Genomic DNA, 19,766 nt, shown 5'->3' on the forward strand with positions numbered 1-19,766 from the left:
GCTCCGCAGAGATCCTTTCGCGTGTACTATTGTACAGCCGAGGCAAGGCAACGTCAGAAAAGTGTTTACGGCTTGGTAGCACGTACCTGGGGTCCAAAGCTTTGAGAAGGTGAATAAACCCCGGCTTTTCCACGGTGTATATGGGCACCATATCTTTTGCGATATACATCGCGACTGCATCCGTGATGGCTTTCCACCGGGCACTCTTCTTCTCATGCGGAGTACAGCTGGTGAATGTCTCCAAAATGCTGGGTTGTTGTTGTGAGGTGGTCGCGGCGGCGGCGGCGGCGCTTGTGCTCCCGTCCTGCTGCCTCAGGGCGCAACATTTCTCCCACTCGGCGGCATGCCTCTGTTTGAGGTGCTGCATTAAATTTGTTGTGCTGCTTGATTTTGTGGCAACAGCTTTTAGACAGACCTTACATCGTGGTTCTGTTTGTTCTGTGTCAGATGACACGAACCCGAACCATTTCCAGACCACCGAAGACACATTCTTCCCTCTCTTAAAAACGAGAGGTTCACTGCTGGCCGCCATTGTTCTCGTTTGTAAACAATGCGCGCGCACTCTAGTACGGGAACCCCACGTGGGGGAGGGGTGGGGGCGATTTTCTCGATTTTCAATAAAACACATCGCCTTAAAGCACACATTCGAATTAATCGATTAAATCGATTTATCGCCCAGCCCTACTTTGAGCTGAAGCCTGTGCTTCCAGTAAATGAAGTCATCTGGTTCCTTCACCTCTCTCCCTTTCTGCATAGATACAGCCATTGCATTTCTGATTTCAGAATTGCCTTCTCTCCCTTCACTTTCATCTCCTCCTGTGATCTAGAGACACTATTTTTTGCTCCATATTAATGGGAAATAGAAGCTTTATATCTTAATTAGGAGGTTTCCCTCTACTAGCACAAAAACTGTACTTCTAAAGCTCCCTAGGTCATCTGTATTCTGTAGAAACATGTTCTGTGTCTGCTTGGTATGTTGGCATGAACATTCTAGACAGAAAACACAGAAAAAAAATTTCCTGCAGACTCACGCGGAGAAGTGGAGGAAGGGTCTGTGCGTTGCAGAAGAGGAGGGCTGACTCTTTGGGGATGCAGCAGGCTGGACTTCATAGATGGCGGCAGAGCGCTCCTCATTGTCATCGTCGCTGTACAAGTGGTCTTCAAGCAGCTGATTGTCACCGCCTGGCACAGAGAGAGAAGCGCTGCTCATACAGCCGTGCATACGAGGCAAACTAAGCTTTCCTGAGGTTATTTAAGACCATGGCGGCAAATGCACTTAAAAGTTTGTCTCCACAAAGTTGAATCCTCGAAGCTGCCCTATCACTGACATTAATGAGGTCATTTAACAGAAAAAGTGACAATAAAAAAACAGAGCTGGCTTATTAGGCGAGATGTAATGGGCATTTAAAGCGATACAGCACCCTGGGAACCGTATGTCATTATTGGGTGCAACTCCCGTAAGCAATCTCCCACTGGTCAAGTGCTGCACTGTGGCTAATCTGCTGTCAACACTTGTGTTGACTGGAGTGAGAGTTGAGGTATTCAAGTGCAAGCAGGATGACTGGTTATCCAATCTCTGTGCCATCACCTCTGCATTCTCTGGGGGAGAGTTTCATCACACTTTAGGTTCAGCGTGTGAGGGTGGCACACAGCATTTTGGTAATAAGGTGAGGGGGGGGTAATAAACAATCAAATGCTACAGAAAAAGCACACCAACAAGTGAGACGGGTGGCAATGGAGAAGAGAGCAAGAGAGTCGACGTGGGAGAAGCAGCTGCCGGCGGTAGGAAAGTGAAAACAAATGAAACCACGGGCACCTGGTCCCACATCCCTACCGTGTGCGTTGTCCCCGTCAGTGCACTGAGCGTGGGGGAAGACTCGGAGCAGAGCTTTCAGCACCAAAGAGAAAGAGCTGGCCAGCAGGGGCCTGAGGGTGGGGGACAGGGCTCGGCCGGGGGGGGCCAGGGCCCTCTGGGAGGCTGGCACGATTGTCGTAATGGCTTTGCTGAAGTCGGCGGGCCCTAAGACGATGGAGGCGACGTCCAGGCTCAGCTTGACGCTGCTGCCGTAGATCTGAGGGTAGCGGCGGCGCAACGCCGCCAAGGCTGCCTCTGTGCAAAGTGCTTTGATGTCAGCACCGCAGTAGCCTGGGAGCCAACCACACACACAGGTTAGTTATTGATTCGTTTAAATTGTCAAATGTGGGATTTAATAATAACCGACACTTGTATAACAAAAGGTGGCACACAGGTCTCTTACCGACACATTTTTCTGCTAGTTCATCTACAAATGGCTCGGCCAGTTTGGGATTCCACTCCCGTGTGTGAATCTCCAAGATGTGCTTTCTGGCCTTGTGGTGGACAAAAGGAAAAGAGACACAAAGAGAACAGAGGAGGCGGAGTCAGCAGACCAACAAGAACAGCACGTCAAAGAAACACCGGCTCTACTGCCATAGTGGCCTCCACTACGAGCAAACAATGCAAAAACAAGAAATAAAGTCGATGAGTGAGGCATGACAAATCACATCAGAAATATCATCATGAAAAGAACATGTTTTACTCAATCTAGATATGATAACAGCAAGAGAAAAATCTAAAAGGAATCAAGTGCAGGAGTGAGCTTTCTGCACAACACGCCCTTCGTTTCATTGCCTCCACAGGACTCTGCTCTGATGAGCAGGCGTTAAGAACAAAGCGTGCTTTGTCGAGAATCAAGGGCAACAGTTTTCATCATCTTTCATCACGGAGCCAGATTTCACACGGGGTTCTCTTTCTTTGGGCATCATGAGAGCGAGCTGAAGTCGAATGTGGAGAGCGGATCGCCGTTTGCACACGAGCAAGGATTTGAGCTCGATGGAGAGGAGTCTGACTCACTGTCACATTTAACATGTGAAAAACAAGTCCCCTCAAGTGCGAGATTAAAGCGTAAAGCATCGCAATAAATCTTCATATAATTATTTTTTATTTTCCAGACACATAATGAGCATCTGCTTTGCCATTTGCTTATTGGATCAGAACATCCAACAGCGAGGAAAGAACCGCGGAGGAGACTCTTAAGAGCCAGAGGGCTGCTTGTACTCATTTCACCGCACGACTCTTACGAGTAAAACACCATTTACTTCTGCAATGTATCCAGCATCCAGCTGGGCGTGCATGTGGGCGTGTACAGCGCTGTATGTACATTAACTTCTCCTTACGCAGAATGTTGCATTCAGATTATGTGGTGCAACAATATCCAGAATCAATGCAGTGACAACAAGACGTTGCATGCGTAGTTCAGTGAACAGGATGTCGACGGCGCCTCACCTTCTTGTCGGGCAGGTTGAACAGAAACTCCCGGTCAAAGCGTCCAGGCCTCCTGAGTGCCGGGTCGATAGAGTCAAGTCTGTTTGTAGCACCGATGACCACTATCTCCCCACGACTGTCCAAGCCGTCCATCAAGGCCAGCAGGGTGGAAACTATGGAGCTAGACGCGGGGGGGATAAGTACACGTTTACAGCACAAATACTGAGACAATATTGACAAGACTCGTGACTCCGTAGTGTCCAAATAAACAAGACATTATTCCTGCAAATAGAACACTGAGGTGGTCTATCAAACACGCATATTGAACAAAACAGTGAGGGGCAAAGATATCAACACTTCTATTTCCGTGTTGACGAGAGCTCCATGCTTGCGTTTACCCAGCATGGCAGCAGGAGGGCAATTAGAGCACAAGCATGTTTCAGGTTTTGAATAAACTTCCATCCAGAATCACATTTCACAGTAACAAATGCTCCATTCTCCAGATGGCAAACACTTCCATAAGAATAAACTGCACGCTGTGCCTGCATAATAGTTCACCTCCTCACCTGCAGTTCATGCTGAATAAGTAAGAAATGAAATAGACGGCAACTCAAATGAACAAATATGAACTCAAGTGGCATCCGAACGAAGTCAATTTCTTTCTAAATCAAAGCTGCAGTGCCGTGACCGTAGTCAAGAGCAAGAAAACCTGCACCACCTATTGGCAGGGAACGCAGCAGCAGCAGCCGTTCAGGCCTGCAGAGGCACACAGGCCAATGTGCACACAAGGAAAAGCAGCTTTTGAGAGTTTGCCGCTGTGGGGTAGCGTTCAGGTGCTCTTAATCAGCCTTACCTGTGTATCTGGTCCTGCCTGCTGGAGCGAACGGGAGCCAAACCATCGATCTCATCAAAGAAAATGATGGATGGCCTCATCAGGTAAGCCTGAGCAGAAGCATACACAAGACAAAGGTCAAACCATTAGAAAGAAAACAGCACGCTCATTGAAAAATAACTAAGCCAGCTGGGTTCCGTTGACTTAAACAGAAGGTTCTCTCAACAATGTGACGATATTAAGTCGCAATTGCTGAGCTGAAAATATTCTACCAGCAGCCACCAGTGTTCCGTTTACATCGTGAGGTCATTTCAGCTCAAGCCTCTGTCCAGTTCATCCCTTCCCACCTCACCAGTGTGCCTCACCTGGTCAAAGAGCAGGCGGAGCTGGCGTTCTGATTCCCCGACCCACTTGCTGAGGCAGTCGGCTCCTTTCCTCATGAAGAAGGAAACCTTCTTGTCTCCCTGGCTACACTCGTTGGCCAGCGCCCGTGCTACCAGGGTCTTTCCGGTCCCTGGAGGGCCGTAGAACAAACACCCTCTACGAAGGGAAGGGAGAGGAAATGGAAACCGTGTTCATTTGATTATGGCAAAAAGTAAGGCACTTTCACATCTGGCATCGGTGTACCAACACAAGCATGAAAATGCCCTCATGGAAGTGACATAAATACATGGGAGTTGTTCTCACCTGGGAGGCTGAATCTTAAACCTCTCAAAGATCTCAGGATAAAGCAGTGGGAACACTACCATCTCCTTCAGAGACTTGATGTGATTACTGAGGCCACCCACGTTGTCAAATTTCACCTGAAGAGAAAACACACACATTTGTAACCGTTCAAAGAGTAATTGCCTCATAAAAAAACAGGCTAAAACTGTGTTTAAAAGCGGTGCGTATCAGTGTTTCCACTCACTGAGCTATCGAGGTTCATGGGGTCCACATCAGCCAAGCTGGCACCCACTTTGGCCCGATCACGCAGAACCCCACTCGACAGGTCTTCTGACGTCAGGTTCATGGGCAAACACCTGTGGAGAAAAATAGGAAGTATTTTAATAGACCCAGATCTCAATTATTTTAAAGTTCCTTTCAAAAACAAGACCAGAAAAGTGTTTCAAAGCAAATAGAGGAAGATTAAAAAGAGGCTGCAGGCTTCACCTGTTCCTGGCTCGGGTCATGCTTTTGCTTTTTCTCCGCTCAAAGCGCTCTTCATCAGAAGACGAGGTGGTGTCACTGCTGTGAATGGCATGTTTCTTTACTCTGGCGTGGTGAGACAATCTAGTATCAGTATCACACCGTCACATTCCTGACTCAGCAGACACCAATGACACCTTTTTTTTTTTATAACCACAGCTCAGTTCATTAGTGGAGGCAGTAAAAAAAGGCTGCTCATGAGTTACACATTGTGAGGCGTTGAGTGTCAGACTGGACCGGGACATTTCATTTCTACCAACCTTATATGGCTTCTTCTCGCTGGGGATCTGTGGGTGTCAAAAAGTGAGGGGTTGCTCTGTTTTCTGTTCACAGGTTCTGAGAAAGCAAACACAAAGCGACGGGTTATCAGAAGAACAAGCCTTGAGAACAGTTTCAAACATGATTAAACGGAGAGGGAAGATAAGAAATGAACAGCTCAACTAAATGTGTACAAAAGATCAGCAATTACCAATAGGCGGTGCCTCGTATCGCTGCACGGTCTTTCGCTGCCTCAGGTTGTACGGCCTGTCATCCTCCTCCCCTGCCTCTTCTGCTTCATCCCCTTCATCATCCTCATCCTCTGCATCCTCCTCCTCTTCCTGGCCGCGAGAATCTGGCAGTCATAAAACGCAGTTTCAAGCTTCAAATACTTAAATCAAAGTCCACTTTACAATCGACTCTAGATTGTTTAGTGTTGATGAAATCAGGTAAAGTAAAGGTGGTTCATTGGGTTTCTGTGATCTCTCGCTCCACTGATTCATGAGAGTAACATTCGTGGGAACCTGACCTCCAGTCCCTTCCTCCTCTTCATCCTCCTGCTGCTCATTTTTGCTCAGGACTTTGTGGTGTGTAGGCATGCTGAAAGTGCTCCTGCGCATGGACTTCCTGCGCTTCACCCGAGAATACATGTCCATGTTTTCCTAAAAGATTAAAAAATGGAGCCTTTACACCATCACGTGTATTCACACAAGACCATCCGGCAGTGGTACAGTACTCTTCTAGCTCTGGGTCGTGTGGTGCAGCAGCGCCGCTCTCACCTCCTCAGTGTCTCCGGTCCACATGCGGAGTCGCTCCACCTCACGGTTCTGCCTGATGCTGCTGATGTTGTCCATCTCCTGAAGGACAGCCTCAGCAGTGCTGCACAGACACCGACACAGAACAAACAGAATATGACAAACTGAAGGCGCCTTTACAGAAGACACACATGGGTAAACAATTCCCGTCTCACAGAGGTACACGATCTACGGCGTCTACAGTGCAGTTTTGGACAGACAGTAAAGTCTTCCTTATTCTAATTGTAAAGATTGACTATGATGGTGACATGCTGACCATCATCTCTAATTTGAGGGTATTCACATGCATATTAAGAGAACAGGAGTGTAGGAGTTGTAGCCCTGACTACACTGCTCAGAATTTAGGGATACTCTGTATAAAACTGACGTATTAATGTCCAAATAATGAAAGTAGATTGTGCCGTATATACTGTTGGTAAGCTTTGTGAAGGAAGCAGACCTGGACAACAATTTCATAAAAATTAAATCTAAGTATAAGGAGTCCAATTCAATATGTTCCGAGATGAATCTTCCACTTGTGTTGGAAACAATATTGCAAAGAAAGGCCGTGTCAGCAGAGAGACTGGTAGCTTACCTGTTGACCAGCTGGTCAAACAGCAGGCTCTGATTGAGGTGTTCAAATTTGCTCTTCTTCCCCCGGCAGCTCCTCTTCAGCTCCACGTGGCCGTTCATGTGAGAGTGATCTCCACCTCCACTCTGCTCACTCCTGTGACTCATATGGGCTGCAGCATTGACAAAACTTTAATTAGAGACCAACTTCTTCAATTGTATGCCTCTCATACTATACGTTCAATGTATGGCTTTTAAATAAAAAGGGTGAAATTGAAGAGAAGCGCATTACCGTGTCCATTTTGCATTATGCGAGAGGACAACCTAGAAATAGAACAACAAAACAAAGTCAAAAAATTTGGATTAATCACAATACGGTTGGTTGGTAGCTCACGTGTAAGTTCGTACGATTACAATTCATGACATGAGAAGAATGAACTCTGACTCAGCGGCAACAAATAGCGGTCTAGAGAAAGTGTTGCTTTTTCAAACTTTGTCTGAACTTATTTCTGCTAAAGACTGTGTGTAGCAATGCACTAGCCTATCGTAGTGGTGCACATCAATTATGCAACCCCATTCAGATACTCATGGAAAGGAAGGCCAGCAGCTGACCTGGTGCGGTAGGTGGGAATTTCCCAGCTGACCCTCTGGCCCTTAGTCTGTGGGGACGGGGAGGTATCGCTGGAGCTTGGCTCGGAGGCAGCCTGCCGCCGCGTCCGCTTGGAAGGGGGAGCCAGCCGCGGGCTGCTGGGACTGCTCACATCACTACTGGCCTCCTTCTGTTGAACAAACAAGGATCACACAAAGAAATGACAATCAGATCAAGCATGCAACAGAAAAATAAAACAGAGGATGCTTCGTCATATACTGTGACAGCCCTTGACAATTATTTTGCATAAAACATTCACCCCCGTCAATCACCGTGTGAAGCCACAATATTAAGCAAATAACAGGCAAGCGTGAACAAACTGCTCCAGTAACAAATCAAATCCACGTCGGCATAAAAGACGAGTACAATGATGAGACAAGATGCCTCGCACCAAACTCCTCCTCGACGTATTCCCCGAATCATTACAGAGCACCATGCAGACATGTGCCCTTGATCCTCAAGCCCTTCACAGCTCAACTTCCCCTCCGATATGACAGCATATCTCACTGTTATAGGAAACTGTCTGCGATGCCTGCAGAGACGGTCCGTCTGTTTGACAGACTGACTGACTGGATAGAGATAGACGCAGCAGTGCATAAAGTACGAACCGCTGTGGCCTGATGGGTGCACCTTGGAAGTCATTTAAAAAACATTTCCCAAACATCGTCAATCTGGACACAGAAAATTGAGGGAAATGGTTGAGCATTAAGTGTGCAAAAACAATCAATATTATTGGGAAATAGCATCGTGAACGTGTTAGGTGCACCACTCTAAAGCCTGTTAATCACAGATCGCATTATCACGTGTCAGCAGTGCAGCCAGGAATAACTCGAAAGTCTAAACCCTCGCCAAACAGCCCATTAAAACTCGAGAATGTGCCATTGATCATCTATAATTTATCTGATCAGGGTTCGTCTGTGTTAAGTGCTGTAATACTCGTAAGTAATGCCGCGACACGAGACCTTGCGTAATCTCAATGTTTACATTTTGAGACAAAGGCTGTCATGCTGTGCTTGTAGGTCACGCGACTACAGTGAAAACACAAGCTATTAATTTAGTGTACATTTCGAATAAGCACAAAGATAGCACTAAATCAGTGCATTTTTAAAAACACTTTTTTGTAAAAGTACGCTGCATCCGGGTCTTTTTGGGGGGGCATTCACAACAGGAAAGTTCACAAAGTTCAGGCTTGCTTAATACGAGAATCGAGCCAGTCAACTGTTTTGAACCCGGGACTCCCTTCCCCCACTGTAAGCTAGCTGCCGAGCTAGCCACGCTAGCTTCACTTGAAGCTTTTGTCTCTTCACATTTTTTAAAAATAAACCACGCCAATGCGTCCGGGACGGCCACGTGAAGACGTGCCGATAGCCTCGTGACAAAACCACGGTTGTCTTTATTTAGAGATATTTGTGGAGACAACGGTGCAAACAAGTCAGTCGGGCTACAAATTGCCAAACACAAAGGGAACTCAACTTAGAGCTAGCCAGGAGCTAACATCGCTAGCTTGTAATTTGACAAGCTTGTGAAACAACGTTCAGTGCGAGTGACACGCGCAGGAATCGCTGCATTGAAGTCCTTTATTGTGTATCTGCGTGACTGGGTGGGTGTCAAGTGTCAACACTTCCCGTGCTTTGCCGTGAATAATACATTGTGTGGAGCACCTTTGAGGCCACAGGCTACAGGCTACCTAGCGGAGCTACCTAGCGCTCACCGGTGCAAAAGAAAAGAAACCCGGCTTACATGTTCCTCAGAGTTTCGCTCGGTTCTTGACGACGACCTAGTCCTCGAGGAGATGAAGGGACCGCTCCCCGGCCTGGAGCTTTTCCTTGTGTTCACCATGTTTAGTTTAGTAACGTTAGTTTCTCCTTTTGCCTAACCCTCACTGGATCTCCTTTAGCCGGCTCCAAAGACTGCCTCAGTGAGCGCAGCATCGAGGCGCCATTTCTTTCTCTCTCTCCCTTTCTCCCTGTCTCTCTCTCTCTCTCTCCCTCCTTCTCGCTGATGTGGATGTAGGTCTGTTTGTCAGGTGCATTCGTTTTTGTTGACTGGACTACTGCCACACACAAGCTAGTATCATATCCTTACTATACAAATATCACAAGGACCATAATAATCAACAGAAACAAAATGTTATTTACAGGAGAAACATGTCCAGTGAATACTAGTGATACTGAATTCCATATAGTTCATTAAAGTCTATCAACTAAGTAGGCTACTATTTAAGCACAATAAATCACTGAAGGAATATTTAAAGAAAAAGTAAATATGACGTTTGTAAGCTTGAGTACACAGTGTACCCTTCAGATGAACAGCAGTGGGACGGGTCTGAAGCAAACCAGATGGAAGTGGGCAGACTCCAAGTTATGTGAAGAAAAAGTTCTTCTTCTTCACAAAGAGAACATTACGTACAACGAATCAGTCAACTTTGTACCAAATGTGTAGAAAGTTAACTTCAGAAAGTTTGTGATCAAAACTATGCAAACATGTAAAACCTGGGCCCCGTGCCACGAACGTGTCAAACTTAGTTAGCCGGATATGTTTCAGGATAAGATGACGTAGATCAGGCTTTCCGGTTCCACGAAGCAAGTTCGGCAAAATCACCATGGCAACACATCCAAAAGCTTGAACCTGCTCCAGCGCAGGCTCAGTGAAGGTAGCTGGATAATCTGGTCACTCCCCCGGAAAAAATGGCAGCTCCTGTCATATACGGTAGTCTAATGCGCTTGCGCATATACTGGGGGTTATACGGGAGTTCCGGAAATGCATGTAAAGTGAGACACACGGTGATCCTTAAAACCAGCTGAGCAAACTAAGAAGCCTCTATTGCTGTCGATTCAGACCTTCTCGAGCCATACATTGAACACCACACGCCGCAGCCGAGCACTGACTGTCTCTGATATTCTCACACACACATATTCAAACTAGTTCTATATGGTAATCTACACATACATGTATATACACATATATAGTAGGATACATCAGGCATACAGTACATATATCCTCATATTAATGAGTATCAGATACTCTTTGGGCTTGTTTTTATCTACTTATTCTGAAAGAGTTGAGATCATTATTGTCGCTATAGATCTCATTGGATGATGCATTCATGAAGTCTACTGCCAGCAGGCACATTTAAAGACATATAATCTGATTGATTGGGGTGATGAGGCATTAAAATGAGCTCATACATTTTCCCAACACTTACGCATTTAACTTGTCTGTGATGTTTTGCCGTGCTTCCTGTCTCGCCCTCGCAGCGGTGGCGGGCTCATTCGCGGGCTCATTCGCTCCAGAACTGTGGCGATGACAATAAAAACATCATCAAATATATTTTGCAAGATAACTAAAGATTAAATATCAAACTTTTAAAGTTCTTTACTGTAAACATAATGCATGTTGTCAGAGTTATTGAAATAATGACCATCATTGTCCTCTCTTCTTGTTTTCAGTGTTGCTCCTCGCCTTGTTCTCCACACACCATTTGGTTCCCACATTATTATATAATGACAATATTAAATATAATATCCATCAGGCAGAATTAAACTGGTTGAACCTACAAAGAACCAGTATGTTGTTCTGTCTCTGCAGAATGTCTGAAACCTTTTGATCACACCAGGTTTCCTATGAAGTAAAAGTTTAGAACTTCCAGTGATCGACTCCAGAAACCCTGTGGGATCCCTTGACCCCACTTTGGGGACCACTGCTGAAACCCAAACCTGTGTGCACTTGTGTGTGTGTGTGTGTGTGTGTGTGTGTGTGTGTGTGTGTGTGTGTGTGTGTGTGTGTGTGTGAGCCTCTTTTATTTCTGGCTTGACTGAAAATGCAACTGCTAGCCATCTGTTTCGTGTTTTGGGGTTCAAGCGATGCCATTTAAAAAGCACAATCAAATCATCATTGTTTTTGTTTGTGTATGGAGCTACTGAATCTGTGATCCAGACAAATGGGTAACCCCACTACTATATACCAGATTGAAGCCTTAAAAAACTCTTCAAATAGCCTATGTACATCAATTTACAGTCAAATAAAGGATTTATTGAGCCTCTCGATCACTTATGTCGGCTTCATCAGAGAGTAAAGAGGCCGTGGCCTGACTCTGTTTTTAGTTATATTGTGAATTATGCATACTAAAGTGACTCAGCCACATATTCAGTTATTAATTAATGAATACATGTATTAATGAATTGACTGACTGTTAGTGCATACTGTATTGCTGTATTACAGTATATACAGCATGGCAATGTGGATAGTCTGCAACGTCCCTCACTGGAACCCTTCAAACTGCAAACATTGTTCGTTAATGGATGTGTGGTGGGGTGTAGACTAAAATTTATATTGGATGTGAAAGAATAATATACTTAGATGAAGAGATTAAGGGATCATAAATGTAATTAAACTATAGCAGTCCACTGTTCAGTGTCCAATGGAGGGGCAGATGTTGTAGCCCAGAGTGTATTAATATCGTCCTCTGTAGGAATAGCAGAGCGTTGACTTTGAAAATTACAAAGGATGAATTTATTATCCTGTCCAGATGTGGTGTTACCTCTCTGTGCCACAGATGCACTATATAATACAAGGATGACAGGAAATGCACAATTACTGCAGTGCAATTAGGGAATTTACTGTACTCATGATAATATCATGAGAACCTAATTATTGACATTACGTCCCTCATGATGTGAGTGTGTGACTGCAGTGAGAACTTTGGGGGGAGGAGAGCTGGAGACAGGACAGCACAGATAGACAGGCAGGTAGACAGACAGACAGACAGACAGATATATAGATGGTGGATGGACGGACAGAAAGATAGACAGACTGACAGAGACACAGGTAGGTAGATTGATGGATGGATGGATGGATGGATGGATGGATGGATGGATGGATGGATGGATGGATGGATGGATGGATGGATGGATGGATGGATGGATGGATGGACGGACGGATAGATAGACGGATGGATGGATGGATAGATAGATGGACAGATGGATAGATGGACAGATGGATAGATAGATGGATGGATATATATCGTAACATTAGTGGTGTTTCCATTGTCATCTAATACTGAATCATCAGTCTCAATCGGTTTCAATTCCAAACTGGAAGTGCTGAGCTCAGCAGCCCAGTCTGGTTTCACTACGACAGGAGAGGAGTCGACTTACGGCACAGTGACGTCACGCATTGCTCAGCAGAAGAGCACGAACCTTACGGCCGCTGCAGATGTGTAGCCCGGGGATTAACCGAGAAAACGCGGACTGGTAAATCAGTATGTGACCGTAACCTTAATACGCGCATGCAAATGAGCATGTACTGTGTGTTTATGATGACGTTATGATGCGCAGGTCCTCTGTCGTGGGCTCTGTGCGCGTCCATGGCTTTCTCCGTGACGCCCACCATCATTTACAATATCGTGTTTATGGATATAACGTTATAGAGCTCCATAAAAAATAACGCGTGAATACATTTACACAATAAACCGTTGAGCTAATTGAATGTTGAATTGTATTAAAGATGCCTTGAAAGCAGCGGTAGGCCCTCTCGTGACGTTTGCTTTGCTCATTTTCTTAGATGGAAAACACACAACGTCATGAAAGAGATTGACACTGTGGGGGGTGAGAAAGATGAGAATTGGTGAGTCAAAACAAATTAATTGCGAACTATTTTTACTTAAAATTCCTTACAATCAAATGGAACATTTGCATTTAAGGGTTGCAATGACTCGCTACCTTAGTTTAGTGTCATTTTGTTTTTATTCATCTCAGTATTGGTCAATCTATCTATCCATCTGTCTATTTATTTATTTTGTCTTGCGTTGTGTGTGTTTTGTGTTGTTGAAAACTCAAAATTCAATACATTTTAAGTCACCCAAAAAATAATTGACTATTATTGTACTGTAATTTAGGGGCAATAACTCAATAATGCAATGTTTCTGTACAATAAAGCCTGGGACTGCAGGCTGAATTCAGTAAGACGTCTGTAATGAGTGAATTACAAACTTGTCTATTTCTTTATTGGCCGCCAGTGACGAAAATAAAGAGGAGGCTCCAATGAGGCGTAGTTTCTCGGTAGAAGACCTCCTCGATGAGGTGGAGAAGATCTGTTACGATGCCTCGGGGACATCAAAGGTCAGCAACTAACTCACACCACGAAATCTTCAGGGCCAAATGTCTGCAGGTCGATGCAGGAAAACCTCTTTACGTCCACACATCAATCAGATTGATTGCAGTTTAGATGTGATGAACGAAATCAATACATTTGTAGACTTGTAGCCTAAAAATGAATGAATACTTACAGTAAAAGTTAACACCTACACAATGAAATACAGTAATATATTCATATTATATTTTAAAAAACGAGCAGAAGGGAATTACATTTAGGCTGACATTAAAAAAACTCAGAAGACAGTGTTCTGATCTCCATGACATGTGCTGACCTCCCGCGCTGCAGAGCCTTCCTCCAGCTCTGGAGTCCAGCACATACAGCGACAGCTGATCAGGGTTCTTTTGTGCCTTCGTTGCAGGTGGAGATGGTGGTGAGGTTGTGGAAGGATGGCTTCACTGTAAACGATCAGGAGTTCCGCAGCTACTCCGTACCAGAGAATCAAGACTTCCTGGACTCCATCAAAAGGGGGTGAGTGAAAATGACCAAGGCAGAATTTGTAAAGGTGTTACAGTTGTATTGAGTGAGATTTTACAACCTTAAAGCACAAAAGGACCATGATACCTTGAGCTCTGATTGGGTCTTTGATTGATATCGGTGACTTAAAAACTTCTCACCTTCTGACCTGTTGTTTGTGCCTGAAACAGCCTAATTTGTTCCTCTCACATTTCTCAAGCAATCAAAGATGGAGGACAGTGCTCCATGTAATGGTCGGGTATTGGAACTCATATTATTCTCCTGCCGATCAAAAGCAAATAACAATATTATTATATTATTATTATATATATTATTATTATTACTCTATTTTGTCATTGTGCCATTCTACCTTATCACTAAATACTCTGGGTTGTATTGAGATAATGTGACTTGTGTCCATAATAAACCAGTGTTACCTGTGTCAGTGACTTATTGATACAATTTCTTGACTTATTTTTAAAAAATGACAATAAATAACTCTTTATTATAGTTCACCACCGTTTAAAACAGAATTACGGAGAACTACATTACGTAAATACCAAATAAGTATGTCAGGAAGTAATTGCTTTTACTTCTCTTTTTCTTAAGGCTAAACTAGTATTACATTGTTTAAATGTCCTAATCACCTGAAATGAAGAATCAATGTATTTTCGTGGCCCTAAAATGAGCCGTTTGCATCTAAATACGAAGCTGGTTCTCCTCATGGAGTCCGCCATGTTTCTACGGTAGCCCAGAAAGGACAAACCAAAATCTGGCTCAAGACAGGGCCAGTCACGTTTTCACATTTTGCGCCCGGCCACCATTGTTCTCCTACCTGCTTGGCACACGGGAGAAGTTTCAGTTGATTGCAATCTTCAACCTCACCACTAGATGTCACCAAATGCTACACGGATGCAAACAAACCCTTTAAGCTTCACGCAACATGTCAAATGTATACACTGTGTACTGTGTATGTAACTCAAAAGTAACATGTCTGTATGCGGTTCGATGTTACAGTCAAACCCCATCAGTCTGCAAAGAGGATTTAGCAGTAAAGAGGTCCCTCCCACAGACCACAACCCGGCGATATAAGATAGATGAAGCATAATGCTCATTAGTGCTCATTTGTCATGTTGAGTGATCCGACTAGACTCTGATGCTCGGTCTTTTATCTGCCCCAGGGAGCTTCCGAAAGAGTGGGAGAGCAGAGCGGAGGAGGAGGAGCTGGAGATCAGTGTGGAGGATCTGACGGAGGAAAACTACGTTCCCAGGAAAAAGGCCTTTCACCCCTTCAGCGGTCGAGGGTACCGACTTGGCAGGTAAGAGATCGCTGTTGTGATAATATTACAAGGTAAATACATTACATATACATTTTAGAGTATTATATGTGTTGAAACACGATTTGACCTTTTTATAAATAATAATTAAGCATGTAGATATGGTCCTAAATAATCAATAATGTACCTGTTGAGTTGGCTTTGTTGTGTCCGTCTCAAGTTCCAAGGTGCTATACTACTTTGTACCACTAGGTGTCCTTCTAAATCCAGCTATCAAAACACCCACAAGCAAATCTGAGCAAACAGACCTGATGAACTCTGAGCCTCAACATTTAATAACGCCGTATAAATACTACATTTTCCAGAGAGTCCCAAAATATTTTTTGATGAGGGTTTGTCTGCCTACACCTAGTTTTAATCACTTACACAAATACACAATGCATTTGCTGTGTGCATGCACTTTTAACTGATCGTTCATTTGTTATTTATTTCTGTCTACTCCCAGTGTGGCGCCCAGAGTAGTGGCCAGGTCACCATCTGTACACGAGGACGGAGAATCTCCTCCTATTCCCCTGGTAACACTGGACCACGCCCTTCCTGTTACCTCCCTGTAGATCTGGTTGGCTGACGGCAGGAGATTGGTGCAGAGGTTCAACCTAAAGCATCGGTGTGTATCGCAAAGGCCAAAAGGCCAAAAGGCATATCTCCACATCTGAGCTTGACATCGTCAAATGTTATCTATAAGACCGATTTAGTATTCTGCGCAATGACACGTTCCACCACTGCTATGCTGTCTGTAAATCCCGTAATCTCAAGCATCGCAGAAAAAGAAGTAGTTCAAGGGATGACACGAGATTTTTGTTTGTACGAGCTTGGGAGCTGGCGAGGGGGTTTGTTTGAGGATTAGGTAATGCTTTGTTCTGGTCTGCTGGAGTCGAAGGCACGGCGCATGTTATATCCCCCTGCCACAGTGCAGGGGGCTGCAGAAAACATACTCTGAGATGTAGCAGTGCAGTGGATCTATAAAATCCCCAGAGAGGGATTGCGTAACTGGGATGCAGCATTTATATAACAGGGTTAGCTAAAGGATAGGGAGGGCTGAACCCCTCCACCCTTCAGCGAGCCTCAGTGTGTGTCGGGCTGCCGTACGATCGCTTGTATATGGTGGGCCGTCATTAATAATGGATGTTTTGCTTTGCTGCTTTGCTGCGTTATGTCTTTCTAAAATTCTGCCTCTGGTTCCTTCTCTAGGATCGCCGATGTTCAGGATTTCGTGGCGCGCTGCCAGAGGAGCTGCCCGCCTTTCGTCCTGACGACGTCCGTTCCTTTCCGGGAACTCAACGACAAAGAGTTGAGTCTAGAAGAGGCCGACTTGGCCACCGCCGTCATCGTCCAGAGACCTCTGGACACACAGGCTCCGTTTGGACACTCCTGACTAAAAGGCCCCCCCCCCCCCCCAGTAATGCCCACAACACACCCCTCAACCCCTCCACTGACACCTCACCAAGACCCTGATCGCAGTCTCAAGGCCCCCTGTGACTTATAATCTTGCTTTATTCTCAAGTTTGCGCTGCATTCTATGATTGACATATTTAAATCTCAATGTGGGCTTATCTACAGCCTAATGGAGAGATTATCAGTTTGTTTGTTGTCAGTGCTTTCTTTGTCTTCTTCCTCTGGAGGACAGCGTTTACCTGCCAACAGATCTCCCAAAACCCCCAAACTCAAGAGAGGCAAACGGACTCTGTCGCCCGTGCAGATGTGTCCGTCTGTTGCTCGACCACATGTTACCCTCCCTCCTCCCCTCACTCACACACACACACACACACACACACACAATACCTTCACCACCAGCACCACCGACCAACTCGCTTAAGTCTTCCCAAACTGTGATCACCAGTTTTTCTGCACTATTTACAGTAAAATAAATAAATGAATAAGGGGCTGATATTTACATTTGTATCTCTGAGTTTACAATTACATTTAATAAACATATGTTTGCACATTATTGGGATTTAAAAGGGGAAAAGATGACGGCTTGTTACTGTTATATGTGTTGGCCTGACTGTTGAGGTCTATATTTTTTTTTTTAACCATTTTTGCGCTTTTGTTCATTATTTAATTCAGAATGCACAATGTATTGTTTTATTTGACTGAATCCTTTCAAAGCATATCAAGGTGCAATAAAAATCCTCAAAAGTTCTGCAAATTTGTATTTATTTATTGACCTTCAAACGAATTGAATGAAGCATCTTTCCAAAGCCCTTTCAGCATTGAAATTCATATTGTTATTTGCTGCCCAGGTGTGAAGACTGCTGACCGAAACATTTGATAATTGAGGCATCCATCAGCTTGACGTGTTCATAATATGACACCCATGCAGCACATTATTCCGTGTTGTAATTCAACATCTGTGCTGTTACTACACATTTAAATGGGGATTTAGACTCAAGAGGTGAGGGGGGGGGGGGAGCTACTGATGTCAAAGAAGTCCAAATTGCAGGAATGGCGACTTCACAGCGTTGACACTAACACACACAGTATGGGAAGTATAGGATGATGGTATGAAGTGTACCGACAGTGATCGTAGTGGTCAATGGGTTTAAAAAAAAGCAACAGAAATCTCACTCAGATGGGGTTGAGTAAAGTTGAATTCCCGCTCTTCTTCTTGAATGAGGCATCTCGTGTTCCAGGACATGCGTGTGCTTTTACACACGAGCGTGCGCTTGCTTCTCCGTCTCTAAGCTGTCTTGCTTGGCCCCGGGAAGAAGGCGAACGGCATTATCCATCTTCAATATTTAAAGCAACGGGAGGGATGCTGGTGCAGAACAGAGGAGGGCTTGTGTTTGCTCGTGGCAGAGGAAGAGGAGATGACAGCCACAGGACGGCCAAGGTCAGGCGAAGAGATGTCTGGAATAGTATAATCCCCTCTGAAGAATTACCTTTCTAACAAGCCACATTTTAAGATTTTGACCTGAAAGTGCAGGCTTTGGTTGGCAGCCAAAGGGGGGTCTGGCTAAAGAGTGAAAGAGAGCACATTTCCTTTCTGCTACATATTTAATAAGGCTAAGCATGCAGGGAATTACTTTCCCTTTAACTCCCACATTTCCTTTCAGAAGGACGCTTTTACTCGTGCAGCGGCCAACCTTTTCATTTTGCACATTCCTCTTCACGCATTATCGGAAACATACTCGTTCTAATGCAGGTCATATGCCTGCCTCGCACTGTCGATGATGTGGTTTTGGTTGAGGGGTTTGCATGCTTGGGATTTACAGAGAGGTCTGGGTTCACCAGCCGAGGTCTCCATGACATGTTTGTTGTCATGCTCTGAGGAGAGGCTTACTGTGGAGAGTAAGCGTCTTGCACTCAAAGGAGCTGCTCATGAAAGTGCTTTGTTGGAAAATGAAAGGCACTCAATATATCATCAGTGAAAGATTGATAAAAGGGCCTTAAAAAATAGCATGAGGAGTATATATGGACTGCATCTCCTTCTCCAACCAGCGAGATGTGTGTAGAAAAGGCTTGCTGTCTACTATTTTCATGTATATTTGAGAATATTTTATTTCATAGAGCCAGGTGTTTTCTAAATTAAACAAATAATCAGAATCAGAAACGGTTTATTGCCAAGTATACGTTACTAATAACTTAGTTACTAATCGTTACTAAATGAACATCGTGCTGTGTTGAAGAATACTTGAAACTGGAGATTGAGAACATAAACTCATGTTTACAACGTTTACTGAGGAGTAAAGTGTGAAGTAGGGTCATTTTCTCATCGAATTCTATCTGACTTCGTTTTGCAACCAGAGGAGTCGCCCCCTGCTGGCTATTTGAAAGAATGCAAGTTTAAGGCACTATGACATTGGATTCACTTTTCAGAACCGGAGTTTGCCACCTGGAAATGTACGATCCGGCATAGGGACTAAACGTTTGGATATCTCTGCCTCTGCTGCTTCGATGTTGAAAATCTTTTTTTTGTGAATCACACAACTTTATCCGGAGTAGCCTAGCCCGTAAAGTAGGCCTTCTACACTCACATACACACACTACAGGCCTACAGGTATTATAGTTACACAGCTTTCAATTGTATTACATTGTAGGCAACCAACTAAAAACTTACTTCAACTATTTTGCAGTGGAATTAAAGTGTAACCAACATCATAACGATGATGACGATAATGATGATGAGGATGATGAGGATATGATGATAAGGATGATGAGGATGATGATGATGATGCATGATTATATGATGATAATGAAGAGGAGGAGGATGATGATGATGATGATGATGATGCATGATTATATG

General features: G+C 44.4%; 2 protein-coding genes across 2 annotated transcripts in view; one reads left to right on the plus strand and one right to left on the minus strand.

The window, feature by feature from the left end:
* The window catches only part of atad2b (ATPase family AAA domain containing 2B), a gene marked incomplete at its 5' end in the record, with an annotated part of 58,049 nt that extends 48,636 nt beyond the window's left edge, over window positions 1-9,413 (minus strand). The window contains 17 exons of the mRNA XM_079290762.1: window positions 1,032-1,182; window positions 1,835-2,146; window positions 2,259-2,349; window positions 3,305-3,464; window positions 4,137-4,225; window positions 4,481-4,655; window positions 4,803-4,918; window positions 5,026-5,137; window positions 5,268-5,369; window positions 5,564-5,639; window positions 5,773-5,916; window positions 6,091-6,223; window positions 6,341-6,440; window positions 6,951-7,098; window positions 7,218-7,249; window positions 7,538-7,704; window positions 9,315-9,413. Of these exons, the coding sequence (XP_079146888.1) occupies window positions 1,032-1,182; window positions 1,835-2,146; window positions 2,259-2,349; window positions 3,305-3,464; window positions 4,137-4,225; window positions 4,481-4,655; window positions 4,803-4,918; window positions 5,026-5,137; window positions 5,268-5,369; window positions 5,564-5,639; window positions 5,773-5,916; window positions 6,091-6,223; window positions 6,341-6,440; window positions 6,951-7,098; window positions 7,218-7,249; window positions 7,538-7,704; window positions 9,315-9,413 (2,207 nt within the window). The remainder of the gene's footprint in view (window positions 1-1,031; window positions 1,183-1,834; window positions 2,147-2,258; window positions 2,350-3,304; window positions 3,465-4,136; window positions 4,226-4,480; window positions 4,656-4,802; window positions 4,919-5,025; window positions 5,138-5,267; window positions 5,370-5,563; window positions 5,640-5,772; window positions 5,917-6,090; window positions 6,224-6,340; window positions 6,441-6,950; window positions 7,099-7,217; window positions 7,250-7,537; window positions 7,705-9,314) is intronic.
* A 3,384-nt stretch (window positions 9,414-12,797) lies between these two features.
* ubxn2a (UBX domain protein 2A) lies at window positions 12,798-17,643 on the plus strand. Its single transcript, XM_079291019.1, is given in 8 exon segments — window positions 12,798-12,826; window positions 13,137-13,199; window positions 13,591-13,693; window positions 14,089-14,198; window positions 15,365-15,502; window positions 15,966-16,071; window positions 16,075-16,127; window positions 16,712-17,643. Coding segments are annotated over 7 exon segments (738 nt in total). The 5' UTR covers window positions 12,798-12,826; window positions 13,137-13,155; the 3' UTR covers window positions 16,896-17,643.
* The last annotated feature ends 2,123 nt before the right edge of the window (window positions 17,644-19,766 follow it).

Source organism: Melanostigma gelatinosum, assembly GCF_949748355.1.
Source record: "Melanostigma gelatinosum genome assembly, chromosome: 19".
NCBI lineage: Eukaryota > Metazoa > Chordata > Actinopteri > Perciformes > Zoarcidae > Melanostigma > Melanostigma gelatinosum.